Genomic DNA, 17778 nt, shown 5'->3' with positions numbered 1-17778 from the left:
GCAGCGGAGGGCAGTGGGCGGGGTGGCAGCCACTATGGAGGACGGGGGGGGCCGGGCCGGGTGCTGACCTTCCCCCCCGCGTACCCCCGTACACCAGCGCAGCAATGCTGCCGCCACGGCGTTCGCCTACCTGCCCCGCACGCGGTGCCAGGCAGTGACTACACGACGGCAGCGAGGAGAGGCATAGGGAGGGGAGAGGGAGCGGCACCACAAGGAGGGGAGAGGGCGGGGGGGTGCGCCTCGCCGGACCTTTAAACTGCCGGCGGCGGCAGGACTACGCTTCCCAGCGTGCCGCGGGGCCGCCAGCGGTTGCCTGGCGCAGACGCGTTGCGGCGAATGGGAGGTGGTGACGCGCGTCGTGGCTGCGGTCAACACTTACCTCACAGAGGCGTCGCCGCCGCCTCTCACCCCGGCAGCGCGGCGGGCCCGGCCGCGCAGCGTCTGCGTGCGGCTCCGTCCCGCCTCAGCGACTCGTCCTTCGCTTCGTCCCCGCCTGCTGGAGGAGGGGCCGCCCGGCTGCCTCGCGGGAGGGCGGTGTCGCTGCCTTTCCTCTCGCTTCCCCTCCCCTACTGCCACACGCGTGACCCGCGGCTTCGTCGGCGCCGGAGCCGCCTTTGTTAGGCCCCGGGCCCTCGGCTAGGCCCGTTCCTCCTCCCGGGAGCCATGTCCGAGCAGACGGGCTTGGCCCTGCCGCAGACCATGGACAGGTACGGGGATGGCCCTGCGCTGGCGCACAGCGGGAGGGAACCCTCGGGGTGGGCGTGTGAGTCTCCCGGGCTGCCCGCGGGGGGACTCCGCGCTGCCCGTGGCGTGTTTCGGGCCGGCGGGCCGCGGGGGGCGTTGCGGTGGGCCGCTCCGGCGCGGGGCCCCCACGGCCGTTGCTGGCGGGGGGCTGGGGAGCGGTGGCCGTGGGGCAGGGCCTGGGCCGGTGGCGCGGGTCCGGTTTCACTTTTTGGCTTCTGGAAACTTTGGTGGTCTGGGCGAAGTCGTGCCAGCTCTGTCGTAAATCAGCGCAAGGTATTGCGGGCAGCGGTGTGGTATCTGCGGCGGTGTGCGGGGTGGGGAAGGATCGCTCTGGCAGCGTTTGGGCAGGAGGAGGTGTGTCTGGGCTGAAACGGGTTCTGGGGAGAGTGGGGGAGGTCTGCAGAAGGCTGTCCGGTTTCTGTGGGTCTAGAAAATACTGTAGGTATGGAAAGCATTGGCACGCTTGTAAGATAAGGCACTAAAAGACGACCGAGCTTAACTGGCCTTGTGTGTTTTGTTGCTGGCTTCATGATCTTTGTAGAAAGCCTACAATTGCTTTTTGGAGTGCTGTTAAGAAGTACAACCTAAAAAGTGCTTTGATTTAAATGGGGAGGAAAGACACTTGCTAACTCTTGAATTCTTTTTATTACACTTGTTTTCTCTTTATACTTTTATTTGAATATGTAGAACTTTCACCCTCTTCTTCTGAGGGCTTGAGATTCCTTGTGTATAATTTTGAGTTGTTCAGAAAGCTTTCAAGCTTCCCGTTCCCCCCAAACAACAAAAACCACATTGATAGCCTGTTATTGCAGGAGTTGTGGTAGCCTGGAATCTCAGAAGGTGGGGACCCAAAAGGAATCAGGCTTCTATTGATGAACCTGTCAAGCTTTCATCTTAAGGAAGCAAAAAAAAAAAAAAAAAAAAGCCTGGTGTTTTTCTCCTCTCCAGGTCACCTCTAAGGAAAGAGGATTTAGTGAAATACAGGCTGTCATCAGGCAACTGATGGAGATATAAACTATGTGAGGCAGGGGCAGAACTTGTGCAGCCTGGAAGGTAAGGATGAGAAGTTTCAGTTTGATATAGAAAGAGGATAAAAGCGAGTTGGGAAGGGAGGGAAAGCAAGCTGTCTGTGTTTTAGGAAAACTGAAGAAGTGAGAGATGACAATGGGATGATTTAGGTTGTAATTTAGAACAATGCTTGTCAAGGAGGCTAGCAGCCAAAAACTCTAAGTGCATTTCCAAGAAGTAACAGGAAGGAGGTAGATTTTTAGAAATACTGTCAGGAAAGTGTTCAGTTTGATGCACTTCCTGTGAATGTAGGGAATAAAAGGGAAGAGTTAAAGAAGACAAAAAGAATTAGGGGGGGTGGGAAGGAAAAGATCAGGAAGAGTGCTGCAGAGTGAACTCCTCTAAAACTAAAAAATTCTCATCTTCATCCTGAAGTTTGCAGTCCAATAATATATAATATTTTACGTTTTGGAGTTCTAGGAAACCACTGTATTTTGAGTGGATTCCCTACTGTTTGTGGCTTATATCAAACCATGAAGTCCTAGTTCACCCTTTTGGGAAATGGCTGTAAGGTGGTGTTTATAACCTGTGTTGTGAATAACTGTTAAATTAAATAGTTAATGAAAAAAAGGGGAAATTAGTTAACTAGTAGCCAAACCAGTGTAGTGTTCTTCAATTGTTATGTGTAATAGATATGTGGGTTTTGATGTACATTTAATAATCTTGTATCCTTTTAGCTTTGTGAAATTGTAATTTGTATCTCCAGCCCTTTTCAAAGACTTTTTCCAGTAAACTTGGAGTAGCAGAGTTGATATAATCGAAAACAATTGAAAAGTGTCCCTGACTTCCTTAATAACAGTGGGGAAAAAGTTTTAAGTACCTAGGTAGTGTAAAAGGAGGTATAAAGAGAGGTTGCAGCTTTCATATAAGAATTCATTGGGTTCAGTATAGGAAACTTCAGGAACAGTAGTGGGATAAGTGGTGAATGGAGTGGTAAGAAGGAGCCAAGTATTTAGGATTTGAATTTAATTCAGTGTGTAGTACAATACCAATAGAAGGATTTTGGAGTAACCAAGACCTCAAAATGCAGTCAGTGTAAATAATTTTTCAGTTACATATTGGGTTTATGGAGCGGGGTTACGTTGGAAGAAACCAATTTTCATTTGCCTCTTATTTCTGAAGGTCACACGTAACTGTTTTCATGTTGTACGTAGTGATGATCAAGATAAACCTTCAATATTTCACATTAGGGGATGTAACCTGTGGATGAATCATCTGTAGGGATTCTGACGGATTGAGATGTCTCTACTATCCTGTTATCTTTATTGCTAATGACAGACAGTTGTTTTCCTGGGTAAGAGGAAAAAGTATATATGCAAAAGCTTAAGAGTAACTGTTAATGGATTATAACTTAACACAAAGCACATACTTTTAAATCAAATTTGGATCTCTTAGTGAAGGATGCAGAAAATAGCTTTTCAGTGAATAAGACTTTAATTTGATTCTAATAGTTAAGTCATTAGGAGGGGGAAAAATAGGGTTTTCTTTTGTTTCCAATACCTAAGTGGTCACACTGAGAGTGGTGATATACTGTTGTATCAGGAGTAAGGTGTTGCTGCAGATCTGAATGTATGCCCTTCTTTGTATGCAAGGGTCAGAGCTCTTATAGCAAGTTCTTTAATTACATATTTGTGAGAGAGAATGGTTGGCTTCTTCTCTTGACTCTTAGATTGTACATCTGTATGACTCAAAGTTGTTTTTTTTTCTTAATAAAGCAATTTGGATTTCTCCAGTGTAAGGAGCGTCTTGATATCATCTCAACATTGTTGCCTGGGATTCATCTTTCTTTTATGTATTTTGGGCTCTGTTCTTTATTTTCCCTAGATAATTTCAGTCTGGAAGCAAACCACACATCTGTAACAAAGAGCGTAAATAGCTGTTAAGGTATAAGCCGTTTGCTATTTGAAATTTCTAGCTAAGGATTTTATACTTGCCTGAAGGATTGGCTACAGCATAAATGCAAGAAGCATGAAAAGTAGACATGACCATGAAGTAGCACTAGATTCTGGAGTTCTCTCATCTGCAGTATTTAGGAAACTAATCCAGATGATTATCATGATCCTTTCTGGCCTCAAAATTGGAATTTCCATCCCTCTTGTAATTTTTTTCTTCTAGCTCATGTTTAAATAACAGGCCTAGATAATAGTCTTAAAATACCATCCTTTTTTGCATGCAGAATTCCTTGCAGTCTATGGTAAAGGGCCATATTCCTGGACTAATGTGTGCACTTGAAGGCAGTGGTTAGTGGTCTGTCTAAATGGTGAGGTTTTATTATTTTTAATCCCTTTATTCATGTTTTTTTATGCATGAATTACAGAATGATAGGAATTTCCATTTTAAAAAATTGAAATTATGTGGCAGTGGTTTTTTATATGCTGTTAATCCATGTAAAAATGTTTTTCAAGATTTATTTAAATAAAATTGCCATATTAGGTGAAAATGTCTTAGAAACTACAGCTATTACTCTATTGAGTGCATAGGGCAAACTTCACTTGAAAGTCAATCCTAGTGCATTTGTCAAACTTTAACAGGCAGAGGCCATGTGAGATGCTATACATATTTTTAATGTAAAAGCATTTTTAAGGAAATACCTAGAAATATTATATTCTGAATGGTATTAGGATGTTGAACCTTTACAGTGAAATTCTTGTGCCTAGTATGCCAGGATCATGAACGGAGTCAGTTCTTCTTGTGTTTTCAAATATAATTTTGAAAATACACTAAAAAAACTTGAGTCTTTTATGGGCTTTTTTGATGTTTCCTATTCAATTAGGTCCTATAAATTTTCTGTCTCCCAGCACTGTTTGACAACAGTTCTTCCAATTGAACACTTCTAATGTTCTACACTGCCCTCTGTAGCACCTGTCATAACAGGTATTCTGGCTTCTTAATGCATTTTTCAAACTTTTTCATTCTTCTGGCTAACTTTGAAGATAAGATGTTGAACTTTCTGGCAGATTTTGGTGCTCTATTTGATTAAAAACTTAATCCTTTAAATACTTAGTATTTTTCCTGTGTCATTTGCTTGTCAAATACAACTTAACTGTAAAAATAGGAGAGATAAAGTCATGTTTTTAAGCAGAACTAATGTGTAAATTCACTTTGTTTTTAAGTTATGTCTATAGCCACATCTTGTCAGTTTGCTGTCTTACAGTTTTCTGTAATAGCTTGCATGTTATTGCCAGGACATCAGTTGGCTGTGATCCTGTACTACTTAGCCTTCTTACAGAACACTTGACTGGGTCTTGCCAGAGTTGCTGTTAGAATACATATGAGAAAACAAAACTAATAACTATTTATCTTAACTATGCTGTCTTTTTACTGTGTTGGTTGAGCAGTTGCTTTCTGAAGTGACAACATTTGAAAAGTAGTTATTAAACATGTATTTGCCATAATGAAGTCAGTGGGAAGCCCATGTTGATAGAAAACCTAGACAATGTAAAAATTTGAGTGATTAAAAAAATCTTCCGTGTGGTCAAATTTAAAAAAAAAAAACTTGTTACTTCTATGATACGTTTATCATCAGATGGTCTCTGATTTATTTGTTTGTGAAGATAATCTGGTCAATCTGCTGTCTTTAAAAAAACAAATGCTTAGCCGTACACCAGCTTTTTCTTGGCTATGTCATCACCTGTATCTATCTTAATGTGGGTTGTAATGCTAAAATGTACTCGTATCTTTAACTTTATTCTCTTGACTTCAGTTGGATTATGTGGGGATTGTTCTTGCAATTGGTTATACCAAGGGTTCAGAATGCTGGGGTTTTGTTTTGTAGGGTTTTTTAAAGCATGTTCTGTGGTAGTGATTTGTGGTACTCCTTACACTACCTAAATTTAAGACAACTCTTGCTGCCTCCTCTCCATATATTTGCCAGCTAACCAGAACATGGTCACTTTTGCCTTCTGTTTTTTCAGTATTCAAAGTTGTTAGTCAAAATGTGATAAATATAATCTGTTCAAGGCTTGTGCAAGTACATGCTGAAGAATCAGTGTAGTGATAATTTTAGCGTGGTTTAACTTTTGAATTATCATGCTTTGTTTTCTGAATGGGTAGTAGTAGGTTCAACTGTGGTCAATATGCAGCCCCCCTTGATAGAAACTAGAGCTACATCATACAACTGTTTTGTCCTCTACCCTTGCCATTTCTTATTTAAAGGAGATAATTGAGTTGAAATTGCAGGTAGACTTCAAAAGCAATTAAAAGATAAAAAGCAGAATTGTAGTTGGCTTAAGAAATTACTTATACTATCAAGAGAGGAATAGTGTTGCAACTAAATTTTGTCTTTGCCAGAGCACCAATTTGTCAGAAAAATGCTAGCAATTGAGGTTCAGAAGTTGCGAAATAGCAAATTCATTGGGTTTCTATTTCAGTTTTCTGAACTATCATCTGATTCCATGGTAATTTTTTTCTTCTTTTAAATAAAAAATCATATGCAATGGTTTTGTACATAATTTTCTGTTGCTCCTTTCATTCCATGTGTGGTGGTGTTTGTGTTGGTATGAATCTTTTCCTTATCTCTTTGGAACTGGGGACACTGATTTAGGTTTATTTGGACAATTAACTGTTGATACTTTAGTAACCAAAGACACAGGTTCAGATTAAGACCTTAATGCTACAACCTAACCAATGTAATTACTGCAATGTGGTCCTTGATTTAAGACCTTTATTCTGAACTCCTTAAACTTATACTGGATGTTGTACGCTGTGAATAATCTCACTGACTAACGTTGACACATAACTAAATGTTTGTAGGAGTGGAGTTCAACCAGAGAAGATATGCAGAATAATAAAGAACGTGAAACACTTTACAGGATTTATGTAGTATTTTTACTTTTCACAAACTATTTACCATCTCTGCAGTTATTCAGTCTGTTCTACTTGCGCTGATTAAGCATGCCTCTCTTCATTGCCCTACCTGAAGGAATTGTTTTCTTTCTACACAACATAGTTAAACTCATTTTTTTGGAAGAGGACTTTCCCTGGCTTCTGGTCAAAGTCTATCAGCAATTAGAAGTACCTGGTTTTCTGATGTTCCTCTAGAGTAGGTTATGCATGCTTAGAAAGAAGAGAGTATAAGAATAAAGAGTGGGCTGTGCTGGGTTAATCTCTCCCAGAAAGGAAAGAACGTATTCTTCCCTGTCTACCCCAACTGATTGGAAGTAGGGATTGGATGGAGGATTGGAAGTAGGATTGGATGTTGATACAGGAAGGAAAAAGCAAAATTATGTATATCTTTGGGTTTGAAGAATGAAAGTTTGAAACAGTAATAGCTTGATTTTTTTTTTTTCATTATTGCTTCATACCAGGTACATCCCTTGCTATTCCAGTTCTCTTTATGCTGAAGGTTCTGCATAGATGGAGTTCTTCCTGTGTCTTATCAGTAAAGACGATTAGTGAAGACTCATTGCAGACCTGCAGAATGCCTTTTGCCCATCTGTAGTATAAAAGTGTCAGCATGTTATTTATAAACTATCTTAACCTTTTGACTGTCATCTTATGTGCATTATATTTCCATCTTTGACATCTGCTTTGATACGCTTAGGAACAAACGTACATGTTTTAATTGCTGCTTAACTGTTAACTTTATGTGCAGACAGTAGACAATTATTTCTCCTATTTCAGTGTGGGGAAACTGCTGAGAGACTATTCATCATTTCTGGTACTAAAAAATCTTCGTATTCTATGTATTATCAAGGCATTTAAATAATATTTTCATACGTTGTGTCTGCTTCATCTAAAAAAGCTATACAAAAGCCTGTTTATTGATATCTTCCACATAGAAGTGCTCAGACTTCTATAATAGTGCTTAATTGTGATTGGCACCTTTGGCATGGTGTCTTGCAGTGCTTGCTGAAGTTAAAACTTTTGACAATTAATGCAAATGTATTGAATAAATGTCTTTATAATAATTTACAGAGAAAGATCAATTAAAAGGTTCAGGTATTAATTTTGGAACATCTTTTTTAAGTAATACTTAAAGTTGTAATGAATACACCTGCTGTTTAGGACTTGTTTGCTTGGTGCTTCTGATATCTTAACCTGCTTATGGTCTTACTGTATTGCGGAGTGGGTGGGAAGTTCCTTGAGGGAAAGTGATAAGAGCTTTTTGATATATCTTATTTTCCTCCTCTCAGCAACAGAATGAGTTGGGTACTAGGTTGTTATAGGATGTAATACCTATCTTTATCAAAAGAGTGCATGACTTGCTCATTTTTTACTGGCACTTGTGGTTTACCACAAGTAGCAAATCCGTCTTCAGTGCAGAAGAATGAAGAGACCCAATCTGAAGTGGTTAAGTTCTTTTAAGCAAACTGCTTATAGTTAATGTTTCTAAATAAAACTGTTATTAAGGTGACACAAGATGGTCAAGGGGCTGGAGCACATGACTTACTAGGAAAAGTTAGATGGAACTGGGCCTGCTTAGCCTGAAGAAGAGATGGCTTTGGGAGCACCTAATAACCTTCTAATACCTACCGAGAAGGTTGCTGAGAAGAGAGTCTGGCTCTTTTGGGAGGTTCCTGACAGGATGATGAGAGATGATGACCGTAAATTTGAAAAAAGAAGGTTTCAGCATGTGGGGATGGGGAGCAATGCAGTCAAGCTTTGGAACAGGTTGCCCAGGGCAGCTGTGGCTCTCTGTCCATGGGGCTTTTCAAGACCCAGCTGGAGAAAGCTCTAACAATCTGGTCTGAATTCACAGTGTTGCTTCTGTCTTGGGCAGGATGTCTGACTAGAGACCTCCTGTGGTCCCTTGCAGCCCAAATAATTCTATGATACCAGGTCTACATGCAATCCCAATTTACACAGGGAGACAACACAGTATTAGGGCTCTATTTGCACTGCATGACATGAGCGTACTGTGCTGGAGATGCCAGTATGAGAGGTACAGCCCACTAATTTCTTCTGGCAAATCTGCACTTAGCCTTGTTTAGCATCTGCTCTGAAATCTGTACCTAGAAGTTAAGATGACTTCTTGTCTAGTTGGACTGAGATCTTGTTTTTTCCTTTTGTCTAAGATGTTTTTGCTCTCCTGTTATTTTAGTGCTAATATGGGTGCTTTTTGTTGATAGCTTTCTACCATTCAGTGAAAGTGCTTAGGCTCAGGATTTTTGTGACAATGATTCTGGGGAAAGGATTATACGCCTCCTGCCTAACACTAATACAGGATAAAAAAAAATTCAGTCAAAATCTCCACTTTTACATGCTGGTTTAAAAAAAGTTTGTACTGAAGTTGTATTAAATCTGGGACTAGCTGTTCATTTGTTTATAATTTTACATCTTAATAATCTAAACTGATTAAGTTTAAAATTAAACTGGCCTGCTACATAACAGTTTCCCTATAATAAATAAATACCAATTTAAGGGCCAACCATAGAATCTTGGTGTATGTTTATGTTTGGAAACAAGTCTCACAGGAAATAAACTTTTTGGATAAATGTAGTTAGTGTTTCTAGGCTTTTAGGTGATTGATTGCTGATCAGCATTGTGAACTACTTAGCGTTCTTAGTTTTATGTATCTGTGCCTGTTTCTCCCTTTGGTCATGCATCTCTTCTTCAAGGTGTACGTATTAAAAGAAAGTGTTAACACTGTGAAGGTAGTGAATAATAGAGTTATGGATGAGAGGGGCTGGCATTCAGTGATTTATTTATTTTTTTAAAGCCATTTTATTATAGTAGTTATTTCTTCACAATCTTTCTAGAAAAAAGATTAGACCCTGTATTTTAAAGCTGTAATGTTTACAAGTTTTCTGATCTCTCCTCACTTGTTTCTCCTGTTATAAATGCCTCCTCTTGATCTGAATACTTTTGTTTAGAGGTGGATATTTTATATTGGACTAAAATGTGCCAACATAAGTTAGCCTTCTGTGAAGGATATAATTACAGAAGGCCATGTGCTGAGTGCTTGTGACTGTTCTGCCAGTGAGTCATGCAGTCGATTCTACAGAGTGCTGAGGAGAGTTACTTAATGTTATGGTCAGACACCTTGGAGTTTTGTTCACACTCATTCAGAGTAAAGACATTTCCAAATTTTCAATGTCTGCCACATTTGAGTGGGTTTTGTTGTTCTTGAGGTGGTAATGCCCCAAGAATATATCTTCTTGGTGATTAAATTTTTTTGTAATTTTTATGTCTCAAATTGTTCAGTTTTTATTATGTATATTAGGAGAATATGGGATGACTGACTTCAGTAGAGCTTTTTGGTTTGTTCTCTTATACTGTAAATTATCTGATAAGAATAGAAGTTATAAACTGAGAATAACTTGAGTAATAGTATTTATTATATAAACTCCTTGAGTTCAAAGCATTTTGCTTGCTTTGGAGTCTTCCTGCCAAGTTTTGCAGCTTTAGGACTACACTTCCTATTTTTCTTTTCTTTTCTCTGTAAGAACATAACAGAAAAATTGCTTACCCTGTATGGTCAGTTTAACCATGAAACTCTCTAGGCACACATCATAAAAAAATTTGAACTTTTATTTCATAATTACCTTGCCTGAGAATGGAATGTAAAGTGAGTTTGGTTTCTAACAGATTAAGTCTATGTTTATGGGTTTACTTTTGTAACTAAAGATATTGTGCCTAAAGATTAATTTGTATTTTTACATTACCTGTGTGATGCTGAAAAATTGCTGCAGGAGATTGAGCTCACATAATGGAGACTCTGTGAATGGAATGTAACTTTGCATTTCTTGCCTTTTATCTTTTGCTTGTCACAGCAACAGTTTAATGTCAAGACGGTTACAGGTTTAGACACATCAAAGCTGATCTGTTCTGTATATATGTTGCTCCTGATACGTGTAACATCTGTCACCTACTCTGTACACGTACCACAAATACCAGTATTGGTATTTTTCTGATGCAACTCTCTTCACCTTTCCCTCAGTGCCAAGTAACATTGTTTAATGCTAGTTTAATAGAAGCTACATATTTTTATCTTCTTTTTGAGACTGGGAATTGTATTTAACATTCCAGTTTAAAACGGCAGATTAAAAACATCTTGATACCAATCTTTGAAAACACAGATCTGGTTAGTGCTCGATCAAGGAAGGTAGTAAGTACGTGTTAACCTTCTGTTATGGAAAAGTAAATTTTCCAGGAGATACAAAGGACTAATGCTTGTTGTCCCTTGTCTCAGAACTTGAAGGAATAAAAGTTAAAGTTAAATTCCTTTAAGCCGACCAAACACTTGCTTTAAGTTACATCTTGGCTAATAGAGGAAAAATGGATATAGTTTTGCTCATCGAATGGAACGGCTAATTACAGAATTCTGATAAAGCAATGAAGCAGTTGTTCAGTGATTCCTGATCTTGGTCCATAGGCAGCATTTTCAAGCAAGCAGTATGCTGTAAGCAGAGTTGTTTTGATCTCAAGGTTAGCATCAATACTAGTATTTTAAATTCTTCCATAGGAAGTTGTTTTCTGGGAACATTGGGGAATCTTTTGTATATGTAATTAAGCTATAGCAGTATCTTAAAGTGCCATAGCATACTTTGAGCCTCTTTTTACTAAGAAACAACCTCCTGTATTCTAGAGCTTCAGATCAGTTTTCTGTTGCCTGCATTGATATTTTTCACAAAAATCTTCCTTCTATCCTGTATTTAACTGTGGCCATTTAGCGTTAATAAGTTGGAGAGCCAAATGAGTCATTTTCTGTGCACTGTTCTCAACTAAACGTTTTTGGGTTTTTCTCCCACCAACATTTTGTATGCCTTCGTTTAATTTAAGCGTCACTGTCTAAGTGGAGAGGGTATTGTCTGAGCTGCTGAAAACAATGCTGCAAGTGCTCTTTTTTTCTTCTCAAAAAGAGTAGAATTCAGGTTGTGATGACTAAGATCAAGGGTATAGTTGAAGATACTTTTTCTAGGAGGCCTCAAGTGATTGAAGTTACATATAGTTACTTGTTTGTTATACTTCTATTCTCTAGCAAGGAAATCCAATGTATTGGAAATCATGGAGACAGTCAAATACAGAGGTTTAGCACATGGTGAAATGTGTAATATCCCTAGGCCGTGAGGACTGCTGTAAGAATTTAATACAGTAGATTGCAGATGAACTACAGCAAGAATGGCGTTTAAAACTGCTTTGAGGTCTGAAACTCTCTTCCTTTGTGAAATCTGTCAGTGTTGCTAGAACTAAGACTCTTTTTTTAGCCTCAAATAATAATCCGTCCTCCTTTAAATCTTGTACATAAATCAGATAGTTCAGCTTGTCAGTAGTTGGGTGTCCTACCTTACTAGTAGGTCATGTTACCTGTTAAAGAAGGCTGTGTGTGGTCTTCTTGCCATCTAGAGTTCTTGCAGTAGTATCTTGAACATGCTAACAGCTTTTTATCTTCAGACGGTGTAAATATTAGTATATGAATTGTAGCTGAATGAGCCTCTTACTACTTCAGTTATACCTTGATGTTATGCTGCTTTGCAATTAAACATTGAGAGAAGCTAAGACTTAAAGGAATTTCTTCTGGTTTTCATTTTCCTCATCAGGAGGAGCTTTCAGACATATTGCTATACAATTCTATGAATATTACAGGCAATTAATACAGAATTAAGATGTTTAAAGGAAAGTTCAAGGAAGTAACTTTAGCCTCTAAAACATAATTTGCTAGTTGCTTCATGTCTCTGTTACTTTCCATGTTTGTGATTGACAGCTTTGTCAAACAATGCTTAAGAAAATGTTTTCCCTATATAGTATGCTATCTGCATTATAAAAAAAAACATGAAATGTTTAAGGCATTAACTTAATGCTATTAGAATTCTTCAGTGTTTGCTATGTATGTATGTACTTGACTACTTGTTTAGCTTTTCATTTCAAATCATGTTGTTTAAGGCATATTTCAGTTTTGGAAGTAAATTGTTTGGGGGGGCGTTCTTTGTTTTGGTTTTGTTGTTTGGTTTTTCTTTTTCCACCTGGTTTTAGTGACTCTAATTTTTCTTCCTAAACATGGTGGTAAGAATCAGTGTTACTGTCCCCTAACAGGCACTCAGTAGCTTAAATTGTTAGAGTTGTATGCCAAGCTGCTAATATATAATAATAATAGTTTGATCAGCAAAATGTGTCATGTTTTAGTAATGAGGTGCTTATTGTATGAGTAATAGTTTTATCTGATTTTTCCTTTGCACATTTTTAGGAGGGCTCTGTTTTCCCTCCCTCCCTTAAGAAATAAATGTTTCTAACAGCAAAGTTCTTACATTTAGAGGCTCACAGCAAGGCCACTGAGCCTTGGTGGCTTATCAAATTTTCATCTTGAAAAAGTGAGAGTATGGTAATATTAAGTAAAGCCTTTGTAAGAGAACTGAATTTTGACGTCTTTGCAGAAGGTATATGCCTGAATAACTGGTTGCAAAAGTTTAATTTGTCCAGAATGAAAGGTAATTTTTTTTTACTGATTGTCTTTGACAAACTAGAGACTAAAACCCAATGAGATAGAATAAGAAATCCCCCACAGACTTAGCTAAGTTGGGTAGAAGCAAAGGCCATAAGCCTTGTAAGGCACGATTCAAGCACAATAGGTGGTGGCTGGCAGTCAAAGGTTTAATTTTATCCACAAGCTAGAAAGTTGCCAGCAGGATTCTGTGAACTGTCCTTACCTCACATCTCTGCCTTTATATAGTGTGGTTAACTCAAGTGTAAGATATTTCTCCTTAATTGGAACTATAATTGAGAATATATAAATAAGTTTAAGTTGAACTTCTGGTAATCACTAGATCTTTGTGGTGCATTTTCTAGTTAGTTATTCTATGTTTTGTTATTATGTGTTTGACTGCTTATTGGGTTTTAGTCATCCATGGGCTTTTATTAAAAGTTTTTAAAATCTAGTTTAAACAATGCCATCCAGTGATTAGAGGAAGTCAAAACCTATATATGGATACCACTTGTGTGGCTGTATGTTCACACCAACATTAGCTTGATAGTCTCTATTTAACCTTTCTCGGTTGTTCTTAATGAAAGCACCACTTCTGTAGTAAAGGCTAGTTACTATTGTTTCTAGATTCTCATCAATTTCTCCTTCACTCAGCATTACACCCTATCCTTGATGACTAGGCAGAGCAGAATTGGGAATTAGGTCAGATGACTTTCAGGAACTTCCTTTCAAGATTTTAGACTTTGTTTCAAGGTGACAGCATGTTTTCTAGTTGAATGATCCAGGCTGGCATATGGCTGTTATGCCATGCTGCCTTAAAAAGGATCTGCAGAAGTCATGATGGAGCATGTAAGGCTACTATTTTTGCACTGGTGTTTCCGTTCCTCACTCTGTGTGTTTGTTGGTTTTCCCCCCCTTAGGATAGTGTAAGGATTTTTTGAGTTTGATAGACAGAGCTTGGGTTGAAGATAAAAGTGTTTTCTGCTGTGTCTGATGGCCAGGAAAATACTGGGGAAAGAGTGATGCTCCATCTATAATCCTGCTGCAGTCTTCCTCTGCTAACCAACTTCCACCATCGTGGTAGATAGGTCTGTATGCATTCTGCTGTTGAAGTCTTCATGGTGCTTTAGGCTTTACAGCTGAGTTCATCTCTTCCAGCACTTAATCTCCTCCGTGAAGCATGACGTAAGCTAGAATTTCTTCTGTTAAGTGGTATTCCCCTCTTTGTAGCCTTTATCAGGGATATGTAGGCTAGGCTTGCATTCTGTTGTGACCAGGTAGTGGCCCTCTAGCACAAGAATCTTATTCCTGCTGGTTCCTTCAAACTTAGGAAAAGGAAGTTCTTAGCCAGTAGCATTTGCAATGCATTTTCTCTTGCTTTTTGAGAGAACAGTTTGCTATGTTCCCCTACTAAAATTCTAGCCAGCTCCAAAGCAGCCTACCTGTATTATATGCTGCTAGGTAACTCCCTTGATTTTTCTGACATCCTAGTCTTCCCACTTAAACATGATCTTATAGTATTTAGAGTGTAGTTGGCAGGTTTAGTGGAAGCTTATCACTATTCTTCATGAAAGATATTTTATTTGTCAGTATAGACTATGCATAAAAATTTGTTATAGAAGCTCATGAAAAATTGCTTCTTCCAAATAGCAGATTTGTGGGTCATCCTTTGGAACAGTGCCTTTTTATAGCCAGTTATTGGAGTGCTTTCAGTCGTTTCTTCCAAGATATGTTTTTACCCCTCACTGCATTGGCTCTCTGTGCTATCATTGCTATCAGTTATGTGTCAGCCTTTTCACTTTTTTCTTTTAGAATGTGAAATTCAATTGCAATAAGCCCCTCAGTCACTTACTGCTTAGCAGAACAAGGATGCTTTACTCTAATAGCAAGATATCAGCAAATTCCTGCTTCTTTAAGGGAAAGCAGTGTGCTTTATAATGTGGGAGAAATGCAGAAAAGTTTTCTTAGAGATTCCTTATATTTTATGAAGGATCTGTAATGAGAGGAAAAATGCTTTTTAGTTCATGGCTCTAGAGCATGTCCTGCATTTTCAAATTTGCATTTCCCATGGTAAGGGTTAGGTCTTGCTAAATGTCTTGCAAGAATTTTCTTTTCTCAGAAGTTTTCTGGTTTTGCTTGCCATTCATATGTGTGTGCCACTGAAAATGGGGGAAAAAATGTCCAAGGCTTTTTGCATTCTGTCTTGCAGTACTGAATATTTTAAACCAGCCTATAAAGCAGCTGTGCTGTCCCAGTCTCACAAGTCCTCTTCCATTAAGTGTTGTGGACACAAGGATATCTGCTGGGCTTATGGGGCATTAGATTTCTGCGAACTTCTTGCTCATGTATGTATAATTAACCTACTGCTCTTAAATTACTTTTTTGTATTGCTGACACAGCCGTGCTGGCTTGAAAACAAAGCTGTATCATGGTGAATTCAGCTCCCACAGACTGAGGCAGATTTGATTTAAATAACATGAATTAGATACTGTCCTCCCTCCAATCTAAGACTGGTTTGGGGAAAAAAGTAACCTTTAGAAGGAGTATAGCTCAATGAAAGGAAAGCAGTCTGCCTGTAGGTGTGTGTGGTACTGGAGGATCTTACTGGTGTGCTGGAGCTGTAACTCCAACCAGGTACAGGAGAGTGGCTTTCTTACTGATTAGAAACTCGTGGTTTGGAGAAACCTGGTTTTAGGCAGGCCTTGGCTTTCTAGATTAGTCATATAACATTTGGAGGGTAGGATCTCTAGTCTTTAATACAACTTTCTTTCAATCTGCTTTGCTCTTAACAGGTGCAGTGTCTTGAATAGAGTTTGTCTTTGGTAGAGAAAAAACCAAATGCAATAAATGAGTTATTCTTGGAGTCAGAATAGAATTTCTGAGACGGGAAAGCTTTAGATGCTGGGGAGCTGAATCTAAAAGGCATTTGTAACCCTATATATATTTAAAGCTGAAATAATGATATTGGCATGGTTTTTGTGTATGTTTTTGTTTTTTTTTTTTTTTAAGCCAAGGAAGTGTGGAAAAATACATTAGTGTTATTGATTTGGCTCTGTAGAAAGTCATCAAGGAAAAAGGTTTGAGTTTCTATCAGAAACAATGCTTTGTTCCACCTTGTCAGCCTTTTCTATTTCAGGTTATCTGAGTAGCAACCTGATTCAGTGGTAAGAATCAAGGTCATATTTTATTCAGTACAAGAAAATGGAAAATCTGGCAAGAGCCAAGATACTTGTTTTGAAATGGTTTTATTTAGCCCTTTCTGCTACTGCTGCTGTCAATGGAAAGAGATAAAGCTGATGACAGAATACAAGGAATTTAATGTTCATTATTCATGATTTGCTAAAGGTTTAAGTCTGTGAAGGATTTTGTTATTCTTTTCATGGGTCTTTCAGGTTTTCAGATATGATTGCCTGGCAAGAAGTGGATGAAGCAGTTAAAAGATGCTTATTTTTCTTGACTTATTAACCTTAATCGAATACTTGAACAGAATTTAACCTACAGAGTATTCATGAACAAATTCACTACTTCAAATTGCAGTGTAGTAAGATTGTGTTCATGCTTAAATCTGTCATTATTTGAATAAACTTTAGACTTCTGTAGTGTGGTGGCATCTGACCTTTCTGGCACCCACAGACCTAACTAGCTCTATTGTGAAGCCTTTAGTTTAAAAATAAAAATCTAAGTTACAAATTTAGACCAGTTGTAGACCTAAATAGGATGTGTAATGAATGAGTGAGCGTTTACCTTTAATGCAGCAAAAAACTGTCAAAGAGGAACAATTGTCAGTAGTGTTGTGTTGTATTGTTTGTTCTTACAGTAAATTTGGGGTTTCTTGGTGTAAATAGAAAATTAATAAGGAATGCAAGAACTTGCATTCCTTTAGAACTCCTTGATATCAAGTGCAATGAATCAAAATGTCTGCCATGCTTTGTAATACTTTCAAGTCTTTGTGGTGGTCTCACCATTTTAATCTAGACTCTTACTAACTTGTGGCTTGGCTATCTTTCCTCCTGCTTAGGAAGGTTAATGTGTCCTTTCATTTAGGACTGCTATAGGTGCATATCGGGAGCATGAAGGTGAAAAGAGGGATGGTATTACAGGAGTGCATAATATGACGATTCTGATTTAAACAGATGTTGTGGGGAAGGACAGAAAGAAGCAAAGTCAGACTTTGCTTTTACCTTCCCATTAAGACGAATGGAAGAAATTGCAGTTCTGATTCAAGATGTCAGTCTTTCAAGTGAACAGTCGTCTTGAATGAAAACGGATGCAGTTCTAGTTTTAGAGCACCGATGTTAAAAATTTACATCTGTACCCACTATAATATGTTCTGTACTTACAACTGGACATGTGAACATGAGTTATGTTTGTTTTACCTATTGTTCAATATTAAATAGCTTTTCCTGCAGTCTTGTCTGGAATCTGCATCTCAGATTGTGTTCCCTTTCACAAGCATGCCAGTAATAAGTTGCTACAGGCTACGTTCTGCTCTTACATGCTTGCAACTTAATTTCAGTATAAATACCACTATAAATCAGGAAAAAGATTAAGTGCTTTAAAAGACTGTCTTGCAAATATTTTATAGGCACAGTTATTCCTATAAACAA

At 38.6% G+C, this 17778-nt stretch overlaps 1 protein-coding gene across 1 annotated transcript in view; it reads left to right on the top strand.

The window, feature by feature from the left end:
- The first annotated feature begins 550 nt into the window (after positions 1-550).
- Positions 551-17778, top strand: part of MARCHF5 (membrane associated ring-CH-type finger 5) — a 32575-nt gene continuing 15347 nt past the window's right edge. The window contains exon 1 of the mRNA XM_059821155.1: positions 551-707. Coding sequence (XP_059677138.1) covers positions 664-707 — 44 coding nt within the window. The 5' untranslated portion in view covers positions 551-663. The remainder of the gene's footprint in view (positions 708-17778) is intronic.

Source organism: Gavia stellata, chromosome 9 (assembly GCF_030936135.1).
Source record: "Gavia stellata isolate bGavSte3 chromosome 9, bGavSte3.hap2, whole genome shotgun sequence".
NCBI lineage: Eukaryota > Metazoa > Chordata > Aves > Gaviiformes > Gaviidae > Gavia > Gavia stellata.
The sequence above is the reverse complement of the archived record's forward strand: the minus strand, read 5'-3'. Positions and strand labels throughout refer to the sequence as shown.